Source organism: Barbatula barbatula (genome assembly GCF_947034865.1).
Source record: "Barbatula barbatula genome assembly, chromosome: 8".
NCBI classification, from domain to species: Eukaryota; Metazoa; Chordata; class Actinopteri; order Cypriniformes; family Nemacheilidae; genus Barbatula; species Barbatula barbatula.
In genome coordinates, this window is record NC_136771.1 from 17,606,726 (window position 1) to 17,633,698 (window position 26,973).

The window sequence follows — 26,973 nt, forward strand, 5'->3', positions numbered from 1 at the left end:
TTGAATGTGGAAAATAAAATTGTTTTTGAACCTTATATCGTGTATACACATTGCCTTACGTCTGAAACAACTGATATTATTCGTTTTAGCCGTATCATATGACCCCTTTAATGTTTCAAACATTGGCCCCATGAGTTCATCTATTAAACCAGCCCTGTGGTTTCCACATAATTTGTGGTTCCGACGTGTCTTCTAACATAAATTTGCTTGGCTTGCAGATAGCAAAATTGGAGGTGGTGATTCAGGCGTTGGAGAGAGAAAGAGAGGAGGAGAGAGAAAGGGTAAAAGAAAGAGAGACCGCTGAGCTGGAGCGGCAGTCCGCATGCTGCCCAGATTGTGTACGGTTGAGAGAGGAACTGGAGAACGTAACCAGCAGCATGCAGCAAATACAGGTAGTCATTCATGCTTACTCAACACACGCTTCCATCCGACTCCGAGTGTCAACGACATCCCTTTCTATCACCGCAGCGCTTCATCACACACAATCAACCACACATGCAGAGCCGCAAGGCCCTTATGGCAGCACAAAGATCCGCTGAACTCAGCAGATCTGTGCCGCCTGGAGTAGATGAGAAGAAATGGAGGACACTGAACAGAGACATCAACATTCACCTAGCAACCCATCCACTTCTCCTGTAATCCCTAGATCTATTCTCCAATCTATCCCTGTCCTTCTTTCTTTTTATATGTCCCTCAGGAGGAGTTTTCTGCTCATAAAGAAGGGCTGCATGCGGAGATCTCCGCTCTGCAGCAGGAGAGAGACATTCTGCAGCAGTCTAATCACGGCATAGAAGAGAGGCTCAGGTGTGTGCAATGTAATGTAACAGTGTGTCACATGGAAAGACGGTGGCCCAGATAATGTCTTGCTATTTTTTACTCTTCTGATGATATTTGATGTTGATGTATTTCAAATGGTTTGGCAGCTAGAGAGCAACTATCGATAGCAAGGACGAATGTCCCTGGATCGCAACACCAGTCATAAGTACCACGGATATATTCGTAGCATTAGCCAACAATACTTTGATTGGTTAAAAATGATATAGGAAAATAATTGGAAAAATTACATCATTTTAATGTTCTGTTGAACACAATACAAGACTTTTTGAAACAGTTCTGGGGCACTTTTGACTAACATTGTATTTATTCCTACTAAAATCTGTCTGGTTATAAGCATTTTTCCAAATATTTTTCTCCGTGTTCATCAGAAAAAGGTCATGTATACAGATTTGGAACAACAGTAAAAGATGACAGAATTTTCATTTTTGGGCGTAGTATCCCTTTAATGCCAAAAATCTTAGCATATTAAGTATGTTGTTATAATTGCTTCCAATGTTTCCTCATCTGTAAGTCACTTTGGATAAAAGCGTCTGCTAAATGACTAAATGTAAAATGTAAAGATATTTTATTAAGTGGATGCAGCAAAATTGTGAACAAAAATGGCCCGAAACAAGCCTACAAACTTTGCTCGCTTGCATCTCTCTAAATTTCAAAAGATTTACCTTCAGTATGTCTCCCAAAGTATTTAAAATGTATTGTACAAACTTACTTGGCAAAAAAGCCAACTACAGCATGTGAGGGAATATCGGTTTTAAGTAAATACTGTATACAGAAAAATAAATGAAAAAAAGGCATGCAGGAAATAAAGCTTACACTGACTAAAAAATCTATCTGTTATTAATATTTGTTGATTCTCTTGTGTAGTAATATTTATTGCCAAGCCTCCTTAAATTGATAATTCACCCAAAAATGACAACGACACCCATTCACTTGCATTGGTTTTGTGTTCATACAATAGAAGTGAAAGAGTAATGTTACGGTTCAGTAACCAACTTTCTTTGAAATACCTTGGAAAATATGAATCATTGAGAAAGTGTTCTAATAGCTTTGGCTGGTAGTGTGTGTTTCTAATATTGTGTAAAAAGCGTGCAGTGTTATTTACTGAAAATGTGTGTATGTGTTTGTGCAGGCTACAGTTTGAGAAGCAGTTCTCTGATCAGGTCTTGGAGCTGAAGAGAGAAAGAGAGGAAGAGTTTCGAAAGATGAATCAACAGTGGCAACACAGAGTTGAAGAGCTGCAGACAGAGGTAACACACGTCACATTGGTTTCAATGACATACAGTGTACATGCCTGAGTCTGTCTGCATTATTTCTGCGTGTAGTTGGAGGAAAGGAGAGCACATTCAGAGAAGATGGAGGGAGAGAGAGACAGGCGCTACAGTAACGGTGAGATGGAACGAATGAAGCAGGAGATCCAAAAGACCAGAGATATGAATTCATCCCTCAGAGCTCAACTTCACTCTATTATCCAGGAGAAAGAAAGACTCATTAGGCAACAGTTACAGGTGAATCCAAGTCTTAATATCATTTCAGTATTAATGTGTTTCTAAACATAAAAACAAATTTTTCTACATATTCTCATTATGTACAGTATTTCTAAGCTATGCAATCCACATACAGTACTGTTAATACAGAAACCCAGCTAAACACTCTTCCTGTATTTGTCTCTATTTCTATGTTTTCCTCCTAAAACATACTTAGCGAAAACATCTAAACAATGATTCCTGAATAAAACACAACTCGTGATGCCACGTCTCCTGTGCTATTAAAGAGAAACTTCCTGTGTAATTATAATCGTCCCATGGGATATGGCAACCTGGATACACACAAAAGCTCCTGTGTTTGGGACTTCAATCGTCCTTGTCCTTGTGTGTTGTAGGTAGTAAAAGAGGAAGAGGAGGATGACGAAGACGGAAAGAAGGCAGGTGAGAGAGCCGAAGAGAGGGAGAAGAGAAACTGGCGCGAGCAGGAGGAGGAACTGTTGCGGGTGGAGAGAATAAATCACCAGCGTGCTCTTCAGGCCCTGGAAACACAAGCCAATGAGCAGCTTCAGTCTGAGAGAAAACGTTTGCTCACACAGCACAAACTACAGCTGGGTAACCATCACACCTTGCAGACTCACACACAGTCATTGTAATTCTTCACTATACTGTATAGACGGTTAAGTCTTAACAACATAAACAAACAGTACTGCGCTTGCACACTTTGTGATCCCACCTTAACTTCCGGTACACATTCACAAACAATAGGGTACATTTTGATTATTTCTGATAACAATCAAAGAAACGGAGAAGAACGGTTACTTGGCTAAACTTGTCTCTCCAATATTTTGAATTTAGACTCCGATACCAGGCTCAACCGCTAGATGTCAATGTGCCATAGGGCTTCTTTAAATGCGATCAAACCGCAGAACCCTTTAAACAAATTGCTTATTTAATCAAATAAACATACAACAAAATTCAACAAATCATTTATTTGATACAATTATTAAACAATAAAATACTAATATTAACATAAATTTAATTAAATATAAATAGTTATATAATTGGAGATTAGCCAAACACAAACCAGAAGTTAACTGGGGGTCAGACACAGGCACATTCTATATAAACATTCTATATAAATGTATATTCTGATATATTTATGTCAGACATGAATGGTTCCTTCTCTTGTGTGTGTAAAGACAAGCAGAAAGCAGAGCTGACCCAGCAGCACACCGAGTGGGTGAGACAGGTCACCCAGAGACACATGCAGCAGATAGAGGACCTTCAAAATGAAATCCACACACACACACAAATGATGGCCCTACAGCAGGTACACACATCCAAACAGACCTATCACTGTGGGCACATACACAAGCAAACACTGCCCCACGACGACTCCTGTCTCTCTCTGTCTGTTCTTCTTAGGATTTGAAGCAGCAAAACCGCTTACAGTCATTAGAGAGACAGTTGGATGAGAAGAGCAGTGAAGTGCAGGAGCTAAAGAGAGAGAACGAAGACCTTAAAGAACGAATTAACTCAATGAATGCGCCAAAAGAGGAGCAAGACCACAGACACAGACACAGGAGGTCAGTAAAGAAATAAACACAGACACACACACGGAAGGTCAGAGAAGGGCGATACGTGTCACACAGATCTTTCTGTAAACAAGTTGTTGTTGTGCAGTTTTGCAGATGAAGGTGCCGAAACCGATGGGTTGGAGCACAAGAACGATATGCAGAACGTGAAGAAAGAACACAGATTGGAGATCCAGACCATAATATCAGACTTCAGCTCCGCCCAAACACGACTACAGGCCCGCATAGTTGCCTTGGAAACAGAGTACCTACCCCACCCACATTAATAATTAATGCAAAACACGTGCACACAGAATCAACCAAGCAAGACTGATCAAGGCTATAAGGACTATGCACAATTCTATTGGCTGTTGTGATTTTTTTTGTTTGTTTATTAAATACACAGGTGAAGTAGAAATGTATTTTATGATAATGACTTGGTACATTATCCATCGTATTACACAGTAAATTTATAGGAAATATTGATGCGAGTTAAATAACAAAGAGACAGCGTGGCTATGTAAGAGATAAGAAATTAAGCCGGTATATTCCACGAATGCCATGCATAATGAATCGTGTCAACCGGGTGAACAGGATTTAGTGGTCGTATCAGGGAATAACAGATCTCAGAACATTCACAACTGACCAATCAGGACAAGTATTTTAGTGAGTCGTGTATGTGCTTTATAGTGATCGATTTAAGGTATGCATGTATGTCTATTTTGTGCATGTGTAGGTTGAGAGAAAGGGAAGAAAGGGGAAAAAGGAGAGCAGAAGACCTCCACAGCATCGCAAAACTGCAGGACAAGCTCACAGAGAGAGATCAGCTCATCAAAAGTTTGGTGGTTAGACATGTTTATACAGTCACATGAAAAACATGTTTGTGCCGCTTTTCTTTCTATTTTACTGTTTGTTTAACCACTTCAGGGGGACCTCCACCAGATATCCCAGCATCCTCCTCTCAGTAATGAAATATCGAGGCCTTACGACTCCAGGACACAAGCAGGGACCCTCACCCCTACTTTGAAGGTAGCACACATAAACACTTCTCCACAAACCCGTATGCACAAAAATGCATAGGTCATGGTGTCCTACAGTCAACAAGAGGATTTGCAAGAATGCCAATGTTAGTTTACGCAGCGTATCGGGTAAAACTTGAATTATTGATTGTTTTTGTAACACTGTGCCCTTGGAAAAAAATCTGCTCTGTCATTCCTAATGAGAGAATGCCTGTAATAGTAGCCCCAGAGCTGAACAGCCTCGAAAAAAATGAACAGATCATTTCAGAGACCGTTTTTATGATTTTAAAATTGACAATTTAAAGGTATGTGTTTATGTAAAATTTTCTTTTTTGTTTCATTCAGTGAACTACTAGAAACACTTCTCCCAAATTTCAAATAAAAATATTGTTTCTATTTGCAGAAAATATAACTGGAGAAACAGGTCAAAATAACTAAAGATGCCATGTATTTTTTCAGACCTCGAATACTGGTATTCAAGAGTAATACTCTTATTTTAAAATGCTTTGCGTTTATAGAAAAAAGCGGTCGAGGAAACTAGCGTCCCGAACCTCTGCTCGTATGATATGGGGTCGCCTAAAGCCAAGTGCTCACCAGTTATAGAGCGAAGATATTCCAGTCTGGAACAGAGCAGTCGGGGGACTCCCATAATAAGAACACACACCCCCACCTCCCCTCATGCTGCACGCAGAACCTCGGTCAGAAACAGCCGTCCAACCTCGCAAGAAGCTCGACATCAACCACAGATTAAAATTAACTATAACCAGCACATTAGGTAAGCACAAGTCCACCAGCATTCTTGGATCTAATTCTGAACAGTTTTTCACAGTCTTGGATTGTTGCACAGCAGCTTTACAATATATTTACAGACAGTAAAAAATAGTATATTTATGATCATATTTCCTGTTCTGAAGCATTAACCTAGTGCATATATTTGGGTTGTAGGACTCCAGCTGAGCAGCGAGTTATTGAAACAGGGCCTGATGGACAAGACCCTCAGAAACAGGAGTGGTTCACCAAATACTTCTCTTTCTGAACCCTCCACAGTCTCCGTTCTGACAGGCTTCCCAAAGGCTCATTTTGTGCATCCACTCCAGTGCAAGCTGACACCAAATAAGCTTTTCTACAAGATTCGTCTCACTTTTATCCCCTTCACAGACAGGCCCAATGTCTTACATGTTACAAAAAAAAGAAATGATGCATTCACCCTGAAGAACTCCTCAGACAGCAGGGTAGGATTTTAAGAGCACATGGGCACCTCATTGAGCTGAAAGAGAATGTTCCCTTGCACTGGTTACTTCAGCGTGGTATCTTCTGGCACATTATACCTCCGGCATACAAAAAGAAAGATCCCACCAGGTGATCTGAACAATTCTGTACCAATTTTAACTTGGACATATTAATATATCGAGTGAACTGCAGAGTTTGCAGTAGTGGACTTTGTGGTGTGGAATGCTGATGCTTTCTAAATGAAAAAAAGAGTGAACTGCTGACTTTGCCATACTATGCCAAAACTGTATAACTAAGATAATGGATGTATATCAATAAACTACATATTTTTGTTTTTTTTTAAATAGCATGATATAACATTTTATTGAATTTCAGTATCTTTTTACAAAGAACATTTTACTTTGCCTACACTGACAATCTTTAACACATGCTGTGTTCTTTAAAACGTTTAAACCATCTACACATTTCACTGAAAGAATCTGCACTGCATAAGAGCTTCTGTGGCTGACGCGTAATTCAGTATCTCTGAATGGAAAGACTTGAGGGTGCCCTTCAGTGTCTTCTGTTGGCTGGACTGAGCTTTGGCCTTGTAGCTCATGGTTAACAGTTTGTCAGCCAGATAGTGCAGCCACAACACGTTGGAATGAGGATTATATGTTGACCAGCAATTACTAATACAAAGAGAAAAAACAATGAGAACCACATTTCAGAATTTCAAAAAGAAATCTGTTAATCTCTAGTTCATAGGCACATACTTGTTTTCCTTTTTCATCAGGCGGTAGATTTCAAACTGGTAATCTCCCTGACCCATAAACAGCTCCTCGTCAGCGGAGATATCACAAGACACTGTCAGACCATCTAAAAGAAAGACACGGAGAAAGAGTTCAGCTTTAAAAATGATATCCAGTTGAAATTAAATATAGCCTTGGACTGACCGATCTCTAGACGTGAGAGCGAGTAGTCAATTATATTGACGTGAACTCCTCGTGTCTCCATGGAATGCACTGCCCCGTTCAGGATGAACTCGCTGTGTTTCTGCTTTGTGTTCTTCACCAGGATGTTCCCCCAATGAAGATCTCTGAGAAATAAACACACGATGATCATGGAAAATTTTGCCATTACGAATCATCTGTCACAAGGCTAGTCAATTTTCTAAATGTCTGAGTAGTAGATTCATTTTTGCTTTTCTACTACGTAAATTCCATACATGGGTAAAAAATGACATATGTAGGCCTATATGATGAGACAAAATAATCCAGAATAGTCACTCAAAAACGAAAATGCTATCATCATTTATTCGCCCTCAAGACCTGTATACATTTCTTTCTTTGGTAGAACAATGATATTTGGAAGAACGTTAGCAACTGATATTTCTGAGGTACTATTGACTTAGAAATACAGACAGTTCCAGAGCTAGAAATCTCGGTTGCTAACATTTCTCTATGATCTTTCTTTGTGTTTAATAGAACAAAGACATTTATACAGGTTTGGAACAACTTGAAGTTGAGTTATTGACAGATTTTCATTTTTGGGTAAACTATCCCTTTAAACACGTTACCTGTGTTCAAAGCACAGTGCTTGCTCAGCAACGGCCAGGGCTGCAGTGACTTGATGTAAAACACTCTTGGCCTGGGCCATGGAGGACAGCTGAGATGGAAACATGCAAAGTGTTAGTTGCGATCAGAATAGTAATTCACAATCCTTACAGTAAGAGAAGTGGGCAAACCGGTCTTCGAAAAAACCTACCTTTCCATTCATGTTCTCCAGATCACTCCCTCCAAACTCAAACTCCAGGATTAAAAACAGCTGCTCATCGTCAAAGAAATCTGTCAGAAAACACACATTCATGGACATTAAACAATTATACATTGTTTATACCAGTGGTGCTTTGAAAATCTACAATGATATTAGTAATTTTATGGATTCTAAAGCTTAAGAATGTACATATGAATAGAACATATTCCTATGACTCCATTTCAAGCTATAACACGATATTGTGATCCTTAATCCATCATTTTGAGATTTTCCTCTTACCTGGTCATATAGACCTTCTAGGTATTGACTGACAGAAGCATAGGAAGGTAATTATCTTACCAGGTCTGTCATTCTCAGATCCCTTCTGGCAGTCAAACTTATCCCAGGCTTTAAGCAAAGCTTCCGGGTACCGCCCACGGACACAGTGAAGACTAAAATATAAATATATACATTTTAAATAACATATCTTAGAACATATTTCCATATACACACATACTTTACACCACCTGATTTTACTTCAAAAACAATTTGATGGACAAGAAGCATACTTGTTGAGTCCGATGAAACCGTCTGTCCTATTGATTTCCTTTACGTTAAGGCTGCTCAGCTCCCTGGAAGAACATTGAAGATCAGTGTGTCTTCTAAATATTATCTGGTTTCCAAATTCTATATTGCATTTGCGCAACTCCAGGGTCTTACTTGGAAATTATGATTTCGTGGAGAATTTCACCAAATGTTTTCTGTTGTTCACCATTGACCTTCTGACTTCCCTCCACAGGGATGATCTATATGTATCATTTTTTTACCAAAATGATTAATAAGTGAACAAACGCTGATACAAGATTTGTGATGTCCAATATTATAGATACACATTGTGCAATTGTATATGATTCCATTTCGTGTACATACTTTGAGAGCCACAGTCTGGTTTGAGTCAATTTTGGTTGAGAAGACTTCTCCGAATGTTCCTTCACCAATCTTGGTGCAAACCTTCATTCGAGGTGGAGGGATGCAGTCGCTGAAGGAAAGTGGGCCGTTCTGTTGACACTCCTGATATACTTTGTCAGCATCGCTGATATCTTCATCAAATTGAGACTGAACCACAGAAAATGAAGACAGAATGAACATGGAAGAAGAGACTATTCCATTAAAATCCAATAGAGCAGTATTAAACGACAGAAAGATACAAATGAAAAAAATGGACAGAAAATCTTATTATGTACAAAGCATACATCAATATATAGGATAAAATACAAAGCTTTAAGCACTGGAAATTGTGTGTTCCTTGCAGAAAGTACACCTTCATACAGCAAAACTAGTGTTAAGAAATACTTACTATGGAACAATTTATGGTGGACCGGATCAGGCGTGAAGGCGTAAATCTGGATAAAGGTGTGCAGACAGGGGAAGCAAACGGGTCAAGACTGGCGTCAGCTGTAAACCGAGAGCCTGGAGTCCTCAGATGAGCCAAACGTTGAGGGGTAGGAAATGCTGCGATAAACGTGAAGGAATACGAACACACATGATTCAGGTGACTTCATAATTTTACGTAAAAAGTGCTTGTTTTAAGTCCTTTAGCGTATGAATCAAATTAACTGTGTTTGTGTTCAGGTTGTAAGACACACCAGTTTTCTTCTTATGTAGTGATAGTGATGCCTTGAATCGGCCCCAGGTGGTCGTGGTGAGTGTGTCAGGCGTGAGGTTGGCTAGGATGGAGGAGAGATTCATCTGGTCCATTCTGAGAGGCGTCACAGCCAGACCAATCTCACTGTTGCCCTGTAGCCAGCCACATGCTGATTCCTGTATGTGTGCACAGAAACAAATGGAAAATCAGCTAAATAACGTTTCTGAACAACAATAGAGCTTTGATTTATTCAGAACATCTGACGGAAAAACTAAAATCACACATTTACGGTGTTACATTACACATATACATTATAAAAACCTTAATGTAAATGTTAACGAATATAGTATATAAGTGCCATCTTTTATTTGAAAGTAATACAAAATCTTGTAAAATGTTTAAAGCATTCCAGCCAGTATGACAACTAACCCCTGCCAAAGTTTCCGCTCCAGCAGACAACATGCTGCCCCAGGAGCTCGAGTCTCCAGATGTTGCTTTAGTTCTTCCTTCCTTCTTCCTCCACTTCTCGTTGCGTTCTCCGTTAGCCCTTCTTGACCAGCGGCTGACGTTGAGTCCACTCACGCAAACTTTACGGCCGGTGCTCGTGCCCGCTCCCGCACGCTCTTTGGGCACAGCTGGTGGTCGTCTCTCGCTTAGAGCTGCAGGTGGCATTGCCACAGGCGGCTGGAATGACGCAGACAGACGGCGAACAACTGTTTCGGTATCACTACGATTTACTGGACTTTGTAATGAAATATTGCAGTTTTCAGGCCCTTTCAAAAGAGGAGAGGAGGCATTATCCTTTTGGCAGGTGTATGGAGAGTCATTGTTAGGTGCTTGTGCTGCCTTCTGGTGGACAGAAATATACGCTCCTATGTCAAGACGTGGGATTCCAACAGTGAGGCAAGATAGTAAACACTCAGCTTTAAGGCGGTCAATAAGGGGCTGGCTCGAGCATGTTTGTGAACTAGTTTGATCTTCTGCATGTGAAGGGGAATTGAGAGATTTAGAGGGCGTGGAGGAGATATAAAGGGGTAGAAGAGATGGTTTGGGTGGTGACGAACACCTGGATGATACAGCAGAATTGGTTTGGTTGCTCTGACTTGTTGCTAGCACGGAGAAATCCGAACTGTTTAAGGAAATCATTTCGCTCCGTTTCATATGACAGCTCTGGGATGAGAGCTTGTCTGAAATGTTTATTCTGTTGAGCATTACGACTGCATCCTTTGTCCGACACCTATACATTGAAACAGACAAGACGATACATTTTTTTCAGAATGTCAGCTGATAAACATCATTTATAAACATAAATAATCTTCAATTTTACGTTTCAAACATATTTGGTGATACAGAAGCAAAAGTTTCAGACTGCAGCTTAAAGTGTGCCTAACTTTCTAATAGACCAGAAAGTTATCTTTGCAAATAAGCAGGCATGACTTGCCTCTCCTTGAGCTCCTTTGTGACGGACTCGAGGTGTGGCGGAGATGACACATCTCCAGAACCCGTCCTTGACTGTGGAGATGAGCCACCCACACCTCCCTCTTTTCGCTGATCGTCAACTCCCTCCCTAGCAGTCCCCTCCACAACAGATTCCTCTCCTCCCTCCCTTTCCTCTGTCACTGTTGTAGGTTTCCGGTGCTGTCGTCTTTTCCCAGATGCTGGGACCATACCAGGTGCGCTGTTGTTTTTTGTATGTTGCTGAAGATCATCAAAACTGAGGGAGGAGATCTCGCTGATGGAGGGCTCGGGTAAGTTCAGCAGCTGTCTGCAGACCACGGATGGGGTGCTGGACAATAGAGGACGTTTAGCGATAAGATGCTGGTCATCGCTGTCGTTGAAAGAGACCTCATCCAGGGCTATGCGTTTATGGGCGCTTTTGCTGTACTTGTGAGCGTCAGAGTTCTCAACGCAGGATGGTTTCTTGCTCACAAGTCGCTTGTTTCGTGAAAACGACGGGAGGAAATCGTCAGAGGAATTTAGTGTGCGATGAAGTGCGACAGACTGGGAGAAAAGAGATGATGGGGAGAAATGTTAACATACTGTTTTATGACAAACAGTCACCATTGTATCTTATAGAATATTGTCACTTACAACACGCTTGCTGGTGTGTTTCTGAGCTTGGACAGGTGCTAGTGGTCTTTTGCGATGTGTGACAAACCGGCTCGTAGGAGGAGGGTCCTGCACTCTCCATAGGCTATGAGAAAACAAAAATAGAATTTTACTCTTACTGACAGACTCAAGAAAGGTATTTTGAGCTCTTGACATCACTGGACTTACTCAGCACATTCTTGAGCGGATGTTTTTGGATGGGCTTTCTTTATGATAAGAGAGTCGCCCTCATTTTCACTGCTGCTGAAAACTGACTGTATATTCTGTTTTAGCTTTTTTGTCATTTTAGTCTTCCTTGCTGCCGTCTTCACTGATGCTTTAGCATTTGTTTTCTTTCTGCATAAAGAAATATGCAAGGACGAGAAAAGATAGTAGCAAAGACATGGTTAAAAATTTGCTACTGTTTTACTGCCTTAAAGGGACAGTCCACCACATCATTTACTCACCCTCTTGATATTTCAAACCCTTAATACTTTCTCTCTTCCACAGAACACAAAAGAAGATATTTTGAAGAAAGATAGTAATCGAACAGCACTGGTCCCCATTCACTTCTATTGTTTGGACACAAAAAGTGAATGAGAGCCAGTTACCAAAATTCCTCAAAACATCTTCTTTTGTGTCCTGCAGATGAATGCAAGTCAGAAATTTTGAAATGACAAGAGCAAATGATCATATTTGGGTGAAATATCACTTTACATAAGGCAGAAAATGCATGTACCACAATAATGTATAGGCTACACTGTATAATACAACACAAAGCGGAAATAATACATTTATAATTAAAATATCATTATTATATAACTAAATTATTGTATATTCCTGAATATTTCAATTTTAAACTTCCCCGACCTAAATGATGAAGGTGGTTCATTGTTTTCCTCATCGCTTTCTTTCAGGGCGGTCATTGCCTTGGTTTTAGCAGGACGTGAGGCTACATTTCTCCTTCTGCATGAGAGAGAAAGGGAGGAGAAATTTTTGGTAACGACCTGCTTATAGCATCAGATAAAGGTAACATCTCACTTCTAGTCCTGCTTGACCTTAGTACTGCGTTCGATACTGTAGACAATAACATACTTCTAGATCGCTTACACAATAATACCGGTATTCAGGGCCAGGCACTACAATGGTTCAGATCTTCAATTTGTCCATTTAAATGGGGAATCATCAAATCTGACACAATTAAATTATGGATTACCTCAAGGATCGATTTTAGGACCCTTGCTATTCTCCATATACCTGTACATGTTGCCCCTTGGAAACAATTTTGCAGAGTGCATTGAAGCTACACAACATTGGAAGACTTTTTATTTTCTTCTTTTAAATTATAAAACAGAAATATTACTTATTGGACCAAAGACACGTAAACAGAATATTTCGGATTATAACCTGCAAATGTCACTGTTACTCCAACAAATACAGTAAAAGATCTAGGTGTTATATTAGACAGCAACCTGTCATTCCGAAGTCACATCTCAAATGTCACAAAAACAGCCTTCTTCCAATTTAGACATGTTGCCAAATTTACAAAATATTCTATGTGTTGCTGACGCAGAGAAGCTTATTCATGCATTTATGACCTCAAGACTTGACTACTCTAATGCACAATTTACTGGTTGTCCTGCATCATCAATAAACAAACTAGTACAGTTAGTTCAGAATGTAGCTGCCAGAGTTCTTACCAGGTCCAGAAAATACGATCACATAACTCCAATGTTATCAACCCTTCACTGGCTACCCATTAAGTATCGTATTGACTTTAAAGTTCTTTTAATCACTTATAAAGCCTTAAACGGTTTAGCCCCTACCTACATAACAGAGCTTCTATCACACTTCAACCCATCACGCTCTCTAAGATCTCAAAACTCCGGACTTTTGATAACACCTAGAATTACTAAATCCACCAAAGGGGGTCGAGCTTTCTCATACGTAGCACCTAAACTCTGGAATAGCCTTTCCAACACTATTCGAGGATCAGACACACTCTGCCAATTTAAATCTAGATTAAAAACGCACCTTTTCAGCCAAGCATTCACTTAATGCAAAATATGCCAAATAAACCACCGGGAGACTGCTGACATTAGATATTATTTACTAGAATAATCTTGCTTATTGTAAAACAACATGCACCGTGCTGTGTTTTACCTTTTGTGTTTTTCAGGTTTTCATATTTTCTCCTCTGAAGCTGCTTTGTTACAACGCAGATTGCGAAAAGCGCTATATAAATAAAATATAATTTAACTTCATGTACCGTTTCTTGGGTTGTGTGATCTCTGGAATGGACTGATCTGATGATGGAGTGCTTGAAAAAGAGAAATCCGCTTTTCTTAGATCAGGTGAGAACCAAGGGTCAACTTTACGCATACGTTTACTGTATGTCCTTATATATTTGGGCCCATTTTTTCCTCTGGTGTCCATCTTGGGTCTCTACTACACAGCAAATGGAAATATAGAAAATAAAAATAATGTCCACAGCCACTGAATAAAAATGTTAACAACATCTACAAATAATATTGTCAAGGACACTTCAATTGTTACATTTTTATTTATTCAAGCACAAGCTTTTATCCAAAGTAGACTTACAAGTAGGAGAGCAAATAAACATTTTGTCAACACGCTAAACAGTACCGTTAGTTAAGGTGACGCTACTAGGAGGATTAAAGATGGAGTAAGCAAAGGAGAGAATGAACGATTTTTTTCATTAGACACAAAACTTAAACAGTCTTTGGTTAGTGAAATACATATGAAACAGGTATGTTTTGAGTTGTGTTTTTCTTTGTTATAACACAGTCCTCTTCTTTCATTTAAACACAATTTAGACGCATTTCAGACACACTCATGTTATGTTTTTTCAATAACGGGTTAAAACAGCATTAGGCAATACACGTTATGTCATGGATCTTAAATGCTTTACAGTTGCCTAGTCGAAAAACCCCTGGTATATAAATCAGATCAGCCTTGCAAATACAACAAAATTCAAGTAAGCATTTAACAGACACCCGTTCAATACACTTCTACGACATTTACTAAACACATGCGAATGACATCGATGAAAACTTGCTCTACATTGCGCATAGTTATAGCGCTTTATATTGACAAATTAATTTACCTTGAGATCGCGTAATCGACATGCAGATCCGCTACTTCGCCTTAAACCCGATCGACGGATTAAAAAAATACTATAAAAGCAAAGTCTTCCATAGTATGAATCAACAATATAAAGAAGTCTAAATGAAACAACGAACAGTACTGAGCGCCATGACGAAAAACCGCTCCACGTTCAAACTGAGAAGAGTCACTGATTGGCCGATTGAGGGAAGACGTCACTAAAGGTTGTTCGAATTTGCAATCACGTGGTTTCAATGACGACCTACTAGGCGAGGATGGAGGGCAGCAAGTGATTTTCCTCCACGACTATCACAAACTCAAAGTACCTTTGTAACCTATGTTAACTACCTTTAATAAGGACTCGTTCTTTTAACGGAAGCTAGTGTTTATTACAAGTAAGGTTTAACAGAAATTTGAGCTCACCAGGGGCACCATGTATAAAGCTCGTCGTAGATTTCATCCTAAAAGTGTAGCGCAAAAGCTAGGTTTTGCGTACGCACAAAAGTTTATAAAACGCAAAAACCTGCACAAAAATGTCTTTGTTCATCTCCACCTCGTCTCCTCCGCGAGAGTACCATATATACGGAGTTTACAACGCCTATTTTTTACTATGCACGACATCATCTGCATACAAGCTCCATGCATAACGCAATCCTTGTGACGCAATGTTTGTACCACCGTCAAAGGAACAAAACATTTGAGAAAATATGAGATACAGAATGCCTAAAAAACCGGACAATGGACCGACATCCAGCAATGTCCAGCAGCGGGCATCATTGTTCACGCTATATTTATTTATTTAGACATATTACACCTATAACATGCACTTCTGTCATTAAACATATCAACAGAAAGTGATCAAGCACATTCGACAAAGATTGTCTAAATTTATATAATTTTTGTTAAACTTCTGCGTAATTATTTCAGTGTTTACTTTAAGAGTATTTAATGTAACTGTATCAAATGAGTTTAAAGCCTTGTTTACTTCATCACTTTTTCACTCCAGGAAAAAGAGTGTGTACGCACAGTCAATATCATCAGTACAGATTTACGCCAAGTGTTTTTTTTTGTATAAAAACGGATACGTTCGTGGAAAACAGTGTACGCACATTTCTATGCACATTTTGGACCTCATTCATGAAATAAACTTTCGTGAATAAATGATTCCGACAATTACAAAATGTGTGTAAACCCGAACTTACCAAAAACTCCACCGTATTCACAAATACTTCGTCAACGTCAGATTTGATGTATGTTAATGAATTCCAATCATTGGTGAATAATGCGTGCATGCACGCTCATTCACAATTAGCATTATACCCGCCTATGAATCCTCTGGATTCCATTCTCAGGTTTGGCACGTTATATTGTATAAATGCATAATAGACTAATGGGCTATAATAAATGAATGAATTAATATGTGTCCACCAAGTGAAATGTCTGGTGCTCTTCTGAAAACGGCCAGCCGGTGGCGCTTGAGCGCTTTGTAGCGACTTCGTTTTTTCCGGATACGCGTTGTTGCTGTGATTTGGAATATCAACGACAGTAACACGTTTCGTGTATCTTATTTTGAAAAATATTCCTGAATATAAAATTGCAGTAAACAGCAATATTAACGTCTCAATTGTTGTGTATGATGGTTGGAAAATGTAGTGTTTGTCCCGCCCCTCCCCCACTGTGATTGGATGGCCAAGGACCTATGACGTGCTATCTTTTTTACCCAAAATTAAAGAACAAAAAACTAAAGACAGGACGATTTTGAATTGGGTTTGCTGTGTTTTGATAGAGTTCAGCCATTTGAAAGTAGATTTTGTATTTATTTGACAAAACGTGGTTTTGGCAAGAAAATTAACTGTTTGGCCAACTGTGTGATGATACTACTGTGTACTGAGTTTAGAAAAACTACTTTAAATATTGGTAAACGCTAATTAGCAATTGAAACTGTAATATTGTGAAAATCACTTGTTAATTTTTTAAAAAATTAATTTAAAGTGACAAGCATCAATGAATATTTAAAGTCTGTTTATGAATTATACATAGACGTTTAATGTGCATGAGCTTACACACTGAGCTCCGAGCAGCCACAATTAATTCATTAATACATTTGACATTTAATTTAAAGGACAATATTTTACTTAATTTATGACATGTAATAAGTTTTTTACATACTTTAATATAAACAACTAATATTGTCAATACCTATAAAATGATACTTTTTCATGTTGATGTCACACTGAAGTTCTGGGATTCTTATAGTATTGGACCCTTTAAGCTCACCTTAACATATATAATGTTATATTACCTGCTTTATTGTGATAAAACAATCTTTGGAATATATCCAGGTTATGATATGCAAAAGTTTAAACATTAATTTCTTAATCTTGCAGTTAGCAGTGATATCTACTCCTAAACGTCTAAAGAAACTGCAAATATTTTGCACATGGGCTTGCGCACGCACACGCTATCACAGAGAAGCACACATTTAATTTAACACATTTAACAGATAAAGGAGAGAGAAACACTATGAACTATAAATTCCTATATGTAATTTTAATTAAGTAAAACTTTCAAATAAAGCAGCCCCCCAGCCAGGCAAACAGGGCAAAACAGTATGCAAACGGGGGTGAAAACCCCCCAAAAGTCCAATGGAGAAAATAAAAACCTCAGGAGAAGCCAGGCCCAACCAGTATATTCCAGTTCCCCTTTGGCAAAAGCTGCAACCTCTGCACAATCTCAACTGTGTTTGCACAAGGCGTAATACATTTCTTTACATAAATTTAGTAATAATGCAAATTATAGGTTTAAGATTATCATACGTAATCTAGTAGCAGTTAAAATTTTGTACTGAAGACTTGTTAAGTCGCCGCATCCTCCTTTATCCAGCTCTATTATTTCAGCTCTTGTCATATCGCTGCTTCCCATTCTCAGCTTTACCATTAGGTCTGGGCATGAACTGCACCCTGCTCATTGTGGTAACCTCGGTAACAATGAGACATGCATCTGAGAGTAGAGTGCTGTTCTGCCCTGTTTGATGCAACAAGTACACTCAAAAAAAATTAAAATTTCTCTCAATCGTATGGTACATTTCTCCAAATTCAGGTAACTTCTCTCAAAACATTTAACACAGTGATCTGTACACTTTGTAATTGCCCTTAACAGATAGTAAATTCTCCTTAACTTCATACATATTACAAATCAAAAGCATAATGTTCTCAAAACACTGTGCACAAAATTCCCTAATGTTATTACAGAAGATAGGGTAGAGGGAGAAGAATAGGAAGAGGCGATGGAGAAAGAGCAAGAAGAGCTGAATATGTAGTAGAAGGAGCAAGAAGAGCTGAATATGCTGGAGCAAAAGAATGAAGAGCTGATGATGAAGAAGAAAGAGAAAGAAGAGCTGAGGATGTAGGAGCAAGAGAAAGAGGAGCTGAGGATGTAGGAAGAGGAGAAGATAAAGGAGTAGAGGGAGAAGAGATAGATAGATTGGAGGGCAATGGTATAGTGGAAAGAGAAAAAGTAGAAAATATATGAAGAGGAGTGTAAGAGGAGGGAGGAGAGATAGAAGGATTGGGTACACGCTTGTTTCAAATGAAATCAGAGCCACACTTATTGACCATGTCATAAATCATGTTCTCTCACTGAGAGAAGCTGGGCAGAGAGTTCAGCCGAATTTAAACAGATCCACAGTGGCTTCATTTATACACACATTTCAGAGGGAAAACCGGTAAGTAACTATATCATTCTACTTCTACAATGAGAGTCCATGTAGTTTTTGTTTAAATGTCCAAACATTTTTCAGAATTGAAGTAAGAGAACATTCAGGTGGACGAACAAGACTTCTTTCAATTGAACAAGCGCATGCCATTGTTGACATGGTGGTCCAGAACAACACCCTCCGCCAGAAATTCAGCAGAGAATAACACAGGACTGTTCCACAACTGCAATCCCAATGAAGCAAGTAAACAACGTGCCCTTTGAGAGGGGTCCGTGTACCTTCAGATAATTTGTTAATTCGTTTTGTTTTCATCGGTACCTCAGAAGTACAAACCAAGTGCATTTCGACCCTCCGCAGAGGCTATCACACAATCCCCGCACACTCAATGCCATGTTCATTCTTGCCTTTTTCGGTTTTCTAAGATCCTTGGAAATCTCCACCACGTCCAAATTCAACCCAACAGTACACCCCACAGTTTCCGATCTGTCAGTGCTCGATTCTGATCTCATATTTCATAAAGCAAAGCAAGATGGATCAGACCAGGAGAGGTCACTTTTCAATCTCCAGTCTCCAATCCAACCTTACCAAACCCTCTTACCTTACCTTCAGTGCAGGGGCCTGCGCTTCCACCTTGTTCTCTACCGTAACAGACATCTCTCCTCCAGAAGCCAGTATCACAGCAGAAAAACCATCTACACCCTCTCCGCTATACAGCAACTATCACTCCAGCAATAGCCTACATCCTTATTTCTCATAGCCTCAACAAGCAAGGCCTCAACAGGAGACCGCACCTCTATTCACCACAGCCTCAGCATACACCGCTCCAGCAGGGGCCTGCATCTCATTTACCGTTACCCAGCAAACACTGCTCCATCAAGAGCCTGCATCTCCTCTCCACTGCCCCAGCAGCAACGGCATCAGCAGGAGTCTGATCTCTATTTACCGCTGCCTCATCAAGCGCAGTTCCAGCAGGAACCCTCAGCGCTTTTACTGCAGCCTAGCTGTTATAAAGGACAGCAGCAGCAATATATAATATATCGTTTTCTATCAGATAGTTCATTTATTTAATAAATACGAGTTCTTAGCTCCCCCTTTTGGCATGTTCAGTTATAGGATAACTCTGGAAAGTGCTGCAACGGAATGATTAGTTGGTGGCAGAAACAAAGGTGTGCAGAGGTTATTTATCAGCATTTAAATGTGTGCGTTGCATCCAAATGTATGTTTCTACGTTCCTTCTATGAATATTTTGTGAATGCAAAATTTGTGAATGACGTTATTGACACTGCAGGTGCAAGATAAAGCTCAAGTAATTAAGTGTAATAGACTGTAAAGCTGATATGCCTTACGACTACTGCATAATTATGTTTCACAGCCACTGACTTAATTTACAATATGTTTATTTATGTCTTTATTATATATATTATTGTTATGATTGTGAATTAATGTACTAATATTGTCTTTACGTTGTTTGTAGAAACCACACACAGACAAATAAATCCTACAATTAAAGAAATGGGCATCTTCATTGTGCCTAGACAAGACCCACCACAGTGATTAGAATATTGTAAACCACATTGGTTACTTCGTTACACTAGTCCTCTCCAGCAGGAGCCTGCATATCTGCTCTCCACTGCCTCAGCAAGCACCGCCACAGCAATAGCCTTCACCTTCTCCTTGCTACCGCGCCACTGCTCGTGCCCTTAGAGCCTTAACCCTCCTTCTAACGCCACACCGGACGAGGCTTCCACTTCCGCAGCCTCAAGTTGGGGGGTACTTTTGGGGTGCGCTTGATTTTTTATTTGCATAAACCCTTGTTCTACAGAGCATTGAACAAGTACACAAATCAAAACAATAGGTTAACATAAGCAAATTAAACAAATAATTTTGCAAAAAATGATATCAATATCTAATAACCAAAGGAAAGCGGAATGTGCCAGGAAAACAGAAAAGTGTGTTTGTTTTACAGTTAAAAATAATATGTAATATTCACTTTGGGAACATTATGCATTTTCACCAATAAATGTCCGAAGGCTATAAACAAGAGTTTTTGCATTCAATATTTAGGATACATTTTATCCGACTTAGTCTAAATATACATTATTAACATCTGTTTGGTAGTGTATGCACATGTGCAGGGTTAATTGTGCATAAATAATATGCTTCCCTGTTGGACAAAGATTGTGTTACTCTGCGTACACATGCGGAAACGTCCGCACATGAAACATTAATTACATTTCTTTAAATGTTACAGTCAGAATAGAGTGGACAATAAAGAAAGTGACCAATACACAAAGTAACTGTAAAATCACATCCTCATTTGCCAACAAATACAAGATTTAAATGATCTTATGTCATATAAAAACCAATAATTTATATAAAATAATAGTTTGCCCGAAAATGGAGAACAAAGAAGCAGCATGAGGGTGAGTACTTAATTGTCTGCATGTTTTATTATTAGGTGAACTGCTCCTTTACACTGAATGTCAGTTTGCTAACAAATGCAGTATTAACAGAATCATTGTTCAAAAATGTTTTTGTAACCAGTGGATTTTTAACACGTCTATCCACTTTATAATCACTAAATTGTGTCTTTAAGACCTCTACGATGCCTTGGCCATGACAAGGATGCTCATGAGAAAGACCATGATGAAAAACACCCACATGAAGAATCTGTCCATCACCTTGGCAATCTTCTTCCACTCGGCTCCTTTCGCCTGATGCGCCCTCTGCTCTCTAAAACAGTTAGCAATGTATTCAATGTTTCGCACCACTTTCTGATGTTGCCCGCACATACATACTGTGGTCTTATTGTAGTTGTCCGCTCCATAGGTTTTGCCATAGCTGTCATGGGGATATCCAACTCCACTGAGATCGTAAGAATATCCCTTGAGTTTTTCCGGGAGGGAAATTTCGCTTTCTTTCAGCTTTTCCTGACTTGTCAGCGGGTGTTTCTCGCTTCCGTCTCGACCAATGTAGTGTGTGCATTTATTCGGATGTCTTTTTGGTCTGACAGGAGAATTTGATTGGGTCCTCCGTTGATGTTTTTGCCCGTGATAGTCTCCGTTGCTGTGATGGTATCCATTTCCGTGGAGATTATTCTCATGCCTGTGATGGTTGTACGAACTGTGGTTTCTTCCGTTGTGATGACAGTTACTGCAAAACTCTTTGTCAAAGTACCCATCTCTCTCCAAGCTAACCAGAGGGTCTTCGGAGATCAACTGGCCTCGTTCGCTTTCAGGTGTGGTGCAGTTCTCCCCTACCTCATACACAAAGAAGATTTTTGACATGTAGTCGATGATGAGGACTTTGGCCCAGTGGGGCACAGGTTTCGCTTCTGCTCCACAGAAATGTATGTTCATGATGAAGATGGTCAAGGATGTAGAGGCTGTTATCATAGTCATTGTTGCAATGTAGTATTTACCTATAAGAACGATACGAAGAAGGTTGTGATGGCATCATTCATACACTCAATGTTTAGGATTCATAGAAATAATAATAGGCTACATAAATAATATAATAATAACAATATTATGTCAAATATTTCTGTTATATAAATGTCTTCTAGAAATAACTACTAATGGCTGAATCCAAAATGAAAGCGATACGAGCAAGAAAAACTGAAATCAAGATATATAAAAAACTGGATATTGTACACTGTAAACTCACCAATAAGAGGAACGCTTTCTGAAGGAGGCATGCTCTCTGCCACCATCATCTGAAACACTGTCAGAGCCAGCAGCACAGTCACTCCCAGTGACACCTTCTCCCCAGAATCAGCGGGAAGGTAGAAGCCCAGTGGGGCAAGGAAAGAGATGAGGAAGCACGGCAGGAGCAGATTGAAGATGTAGAAGGAGGAACGGCGCTTCAGAAGAAGAGTGTATGTGATGTCGGGGTATGGGTCAGAGCAGCAGCCGTACATGATGACGTTCTTGACCGCTGGCATCCCGTGACACTCCCATTCCACGTTCTCCACAAAGTCGGAGAGGTCACCGCTCTCCATTCCCATAGTGATGTCCACCTGGGGTTACGGTGAAGAAGAGAGAATTGTTTTGTCATTTACATTGTCATTTTTTTAAACATTTAATTTTTAAATCGTTTTTTTCTTTTAGAGACCAAGTCATTGCTCAATGTACAGTATGATATTAACAGATACAGTATGTAACTTCTCTATGTTGTTCTCTGTGTGTCCAGCTATCAAGTGCATATACCTGGTTGCCATTATATGTCCAGGAGCCAAAGGTGAGGTTACACTGCTGATAGTCAAAGGGGAAATAAGAGACGTCCACCTTACAGGAGCTCTTAGTAATGGCAGGGGAGTCCCAGGTGATCTCGCCATAATACCTCAACACCACATTAGTTTCTGGAGGCCCTGAGGAATCCTCCTCGTCCGCGCTGAGAAAGAATATAATGTTAGAATACTTATGTGGCTTCTTGGTGTATGCAGTGTACCCATGGCATGGTTGGCACCTTGACCTACTGTTTGAGCTACAACAATGCTTAAATATGTATGTTTACTCAATGTGTGTGTACTGTATGTGACATCAGCTTAGAAATGTGCACATCTTGTTTTACTTGTTATACAGGACGATGTCTGGTCTCCACACAAGGCTGCTAGGTATTCGAATGACCTCAAGTCCATCATACTCATCTTTGTCCCAGCTCAGGTATGCATCGTGCCAGATCTGACGCACCCACAGGTATGTGGTCAGCACCTGGTTCTTCTCATCCTATCGGAGTCAAGCACATAACAACGGCACATTTTATTAACATTCCAGCTATATGCAAGACATCCAAGGCACGTTTGGGAATTCAAACTGAGGTGTTGATCAGCCAGTGTGGACTTTTTAATTTATTTTTCTTTGCGGTGACAACCATATGGGTCACATGGTATGTTAGACTGTGTATTCAGCCACATTGTGTCTTGCTCTGCAAGATAAAACCCTGTTGTTACACATGAAACAATTACTTTCTCACAACGGAGAAGATTGAAAGGGAAGAAAGTCTGATCTCTGCTGCACTTAGTGCCTTCGACATATCACATCACATTGGTTAAAAGTACTCCTCGGGTTCAGTAAATGAATATTTGATTGAGTCTGATCAGGGCGGAAATTCAGTGTCTCTTGAATGAGAAATTCATTGACTCTTTCAGGAACGCGCACACATACAAGATTGCCAGCACCTTATATAACCATCATTCAATCACAAAAATACAAACTATCAAAGAGAACTACAGTATACATAAATGCAGACTATTGATGCCTTACAATTACTGAACATATCAAAGCAGTTTTCTGACTATAAAGATCATCATTTTTAATGAATAATTTCTGTTCCATTTTAATAATTTCCCTACAGTAAAAAAGAGAACACTGTTAGAAAACATTGTTAATAACGCAGTTAATGGTATTATTAATATTTATAATGTACAATAGCATAAGCAAGATTTATTTTCATTGTTAGTTGTTCTGCATTTCCATGCAGCCAGATCAAGTAATGATTAAAGTTTAGGTTTAAATGAATGAATACTGTAAATAATACAGGTTTTCCTTGTAAATTTGTAGTATTTTCCTGTAATTGGAAGTTTTTATTTCCAAAAATATATCCTGAAAATCTTTTAAAAAGCAGACAATTTTCGGCATTTCTAAAATCACGTGATATTACATGTTTTAAATGTTTTCTTGTAAAATTGTAGTCTTGTTCTGTATTTTGACATTTGTACTGTATTTAAAAAATAGATTGTAAAAACATCATATATATTTTATTGTATTTAAAAAAACAGTTACATTTTATGAGGAGGGGAGGCCACACACAATAGACAAACACTCGCCTCACTAAAATCTGATGATTGCTGACACCTAGAGTTACTTAATATTACTGCAATTAGGCAGCCAGTCATGTTAGCCTGACTATCATCGGCAGTTGTACCATTAGGTGGATAAAATAATTGTATCTTCATTGACAGCGAAGTTTGTTTGTCTAATGAACGAGCAATGTTATACATTTTATTTTCAATGTACCAGTGTTTGTTGTGGCACCATCAGTCACATGGCATTAACCTCTCAGGTGAAGTGTTCGAGAAGTGCCTCTAAAAAGACTGCAGCATCTTTAAGCAAAGTTCCAGCTGATCGGTGCTTGAATGTGATGTGCATGTACATTCAGAGGTTAAAAGTTTAGGGCTATTGCATGAGCTGTGCGGTTTCACCCTGAAGCTGCCATTGCAAGCCTAGATAACACACGTCATGCCACATCAAAGCCGGACGGACAGTGTGTGGGTGTGATGTACTCCTTGATCTCAGGTGATTCAGGCCAGTGTCTATATTGTGTGTGGCTGTAACCGCTCTCTTCCGTTATTCTGCAACTTATTCAACTGTAAACCTTGAAGACAAACACTGTGTGTGTGTGTGTGTGTGTGTGCGTGCGTGCGTGTGTGTTAAGAGCTCACCATGTCTTTGATCTGTGAGAGTGTGATCTGTAGAGTGACGTTGAGGGCTTTGTCCGTGTCCTCCACGGGTCGTAAAGCACTAGAATAGTTCTCCATTAGATCATTCAACAGTTTCTGTGCGTAACGACCCTGAGCAGAAAACACAGCTAAAGAAAGAGAGAGAGATTATAATTATATTAAATAGATAAAAACAATTGTTTCATTTAGTCGCTTTATAATCATTCTGTCCAAAGCAACTTACAAATGCTTCCGCACAAGCAATTGGTTGTAAGAGTAAAATGATTTAGCACATAATTCTAAATTAATCATATTAGCTACTTTAATACACAAATACACAAAACACATCAATTGTATTATTTTTGGATCATATAAAAAGCTTTTTAGCAATGCACTGAATAAATTATTTAAAATAGCAGGTGTTTGCATATATTCTGTAATGTAAACAAATTAGCTGAGTTAAATGTTTACATTTCTTTGTTTTTTGTTATTTTATGTTGTTTCCTCAATAATCAATGATTGTTTATGAGACACCTGCTTTGTCAAGGAAGCAGTGAAGCTGGCACTGTTCTTCCACAAAGCACATTATTTGCTTTTCCAGCATCTTCTGCACATTTAAGTTCTTCCGTACGTTGTCTATATGATGTTATCACACTTAAGAAAACTGAGGGACAAACGGGTATTACAAAAAGCTACAGAAAACAACACGATATAGTTAAGAAGTACCCATCAGCGTTAAAAAGGATGTGAACTTACCATGTAGTAACATGCTCATGTAAATCACAAGAAAAATGATCTTCATTTTTCAGGCAAGTGGCAAAAAGAAAATCTGCAGGTTATTTGCTGCTGGTCCTCAGTTAATGTTCATAGTTATATGACGTTCGCCGTACAGGAGAAAAGCGAAAATAAATGAAGTCCCATAGCGCTCGGAGTGTTTGGAACACTGAAGGCCTGAATGTCATTCTTACTGTTTCGCTGGAACAAGAGCTGGGGTATCACATAGCAAACACACACGTACACACACACACACACGCATGCACACATTTACCTATGTAGGAAGGTGTTCTTAAAATACGAGAGATCTTAAATTTCTTTTCAGAAGTACAAACATCTTTTGTGTGTCTTGTTTAGATTATTAGTGGATTGTCTTTTGTTATTGTGCCCACGAGCGCTCGTGTATGTTTGTCGTGCATGTACTCAACGTGTGTCGCGTCTTGTCATGTCACTCACAGTGAGAGCTTATCTAACAAGTGTGTTGTGCATACAGGTCATGTGGTTTGAATGTAACACACAATGAATTTTAAAGGGAAATAGATAAACCCATCATGTTTTTACACGATCAGATTAAAATAGCTTTGATGAATCTTATATAATCCTATAGAAATTAAATATACATATTTACATACAATTACCTTCATTTTAAAACAGCAAAATGTGTTCAATAATAAAATAATAGGTAATATAAGAATCAATAACACTGTCAAATTTGAGATCTAAGACACACTTTCGGCCATTGGTCTGAATTGCAAGACTGTGTGATACACATTCAAATCTTTCCCCAAGGTTTTAAAGTAAAATGTGAAAACTTTTAATTGTTGCCAGTATTAGTTTATTACTCGGGTATGTTCCTTTCCTCAATCTCTTATGTGTAAACTGATACCAAGGGCTCACGTTGACATTATGGGGCAATTTGAGTCAAAGTTGACAGATTTACACACATTTGTTTTAGATTTATGGCCCCCCCTTTTGATACCTGATGATTCCGGTGTAGCCGAGTCGAATGCACTAACAATGGCCACGGCCTCTAGCGTCAGTCACTAAGATGAGTGACCAAGACCACCATCTGTTACACACGCATCATTTAAGAATGTTACAAATAGAGAATTTACTTCAGTGTAAACAAGGAAATCATGAACATGGCCAGTATCACACTTTTACAGTGCTTATTTGATTAATGATTTTTAACTAAACATTACTTCATCGTTTTACAACATTAACGTTACATCATTAAACTTTTTCTCTATACTCATTATACTTTCAGTATACATTATACTCAGATTTTTGAAACCCACTTTATGTATC

At 39.0% G+C, this 26,973-nt stretch overlaps 3 protein-coding genes across 5 annotated transcripts in view; 1 reads left to right on the plus strand and 2 right to left on the minus strand.

The window, feature by feature from the left end:
• The window catches only part of fam184b (family with sequence similarity 184 member B), a 20,617-nt gene extending 14,127 nt beyond the window's left edge, over positions 1-6,490 (plus strand). The window contains exons 8-19 of one of the 2 annotated variants that reach the window (XM_079461837.1): positions 219-392; positions 698-804; positions 1,967-2,084; positions 2,160-2,342; positions 2,717-2,933; positions 3,521-3,651; positions 3,747-3,907; positions 4,005-4,160; positions 4,632-4,740; positions 4,823-4,924; positions 5,433-5,689; positions 5,860-6,490. In XM_079461837.1, coding sequence (XP_079317963.1) covers positions 219-392; positions 698-804; positions 1,967-2,084; positions 2,160-2,342; positions 2,717-2,933; positions 3,521-3,651; positions 3,747-3,907; positions 4,005-4,160; positions 4,632-4,740; positions 4,823-4,924; positions 5,433-5,689; positions 5,860-5,950 — 1,806 coding nt within the window. In that variant the 3' untranslated portion in view covers positions 5,951-6,490. The remainder of the gene's footprint in view (positions 1-218; positions 393-697; positions 805-1,966; positions 2,085-2,159; positions 2,343-2,716; positions 2,934-3,520; positions 3,652-3,746; positions 3,908-4,004; positions 4,161-4,631; positions 4,741-4,822; positions 4,925-5,432; positions 5,690-5,859) is intronic. The other variant, XM_079461838.1, reaches the window with a different exon arrangement.
• haspin (histone H3 associated protein kinase) lies at positions 6,487-14,938 on the minus strand. 2 transcript variants are annotated; one of them, XM_079461839.1, is made up of 18 exons: positions 14,739-14,938; positions 13,881-14,059; positions 12,482-12,577; positions 11,801-11,968; positions 11,615-11,717; positions 10,965-11,524; positions 9,953-10,760; positions 9,525-9,699; positions 9,236-9,390; positions 8,809-8,994; positions 8,599-8,684; positions 8,448-8,510; positions 8,239-8,330; positions 7,891-7,970; positions 7,703-7,791; positions 7,080-7,222; positions 6,900-7,002; positions 6,487-6,815 (listed from the first exon to the last, which is right to left on the minus strand). In XM_079461839.1, the coding sequence occupies exons 2-18, from the start codon at positions 14,045-14,047 to the stop codon at positions 6,611-6,613; spliced, it is 3,279 nt and encodes a 1,092-aa protein (XP_079317965.1). In that variant the 5' UTR covers positions 14,048-14,059; positions 14,739-14,938; the 3' UTR covers positions 6,487-6,610. The 2 variants fall into 2 exon arrangements, with proteins under 2 accessions (XP_079317965.1, XP_079317966.1); XM_079461840.1 differs by lacking the exons at positions 11,801-11,968; positions 12,482-12,577 and having other exon boundaries at positions 14,739-14,937.
• A 6,114-nt stretch (positions 14,939-21,052) lies between these two features.
• On the minus strand, positions 21,053-25,693 carry chrna9a (cholinergic receptor, nicotinic, alpha 9a; the record flags this gene model as incomplete). The annotated part of the gene is made up of 6 exons (XM_079463475.1): positions 21,053-21,873; positions 22,119-22,470; positions 22,661-22,844; positions 23,025-23,179; positions 24,895-25,040; positions 25,648-25,693. 6 exons carry the CDS (start codon positions 25,691-25,693, stop codon positions 21,053-21,055), a joined length of 1,704 nt encoding a protein of 567 aa, XP_079319601.1.
• Between the last annotated feature and the right edge of the window lie 1,280 nt (positions 25,694-26,973).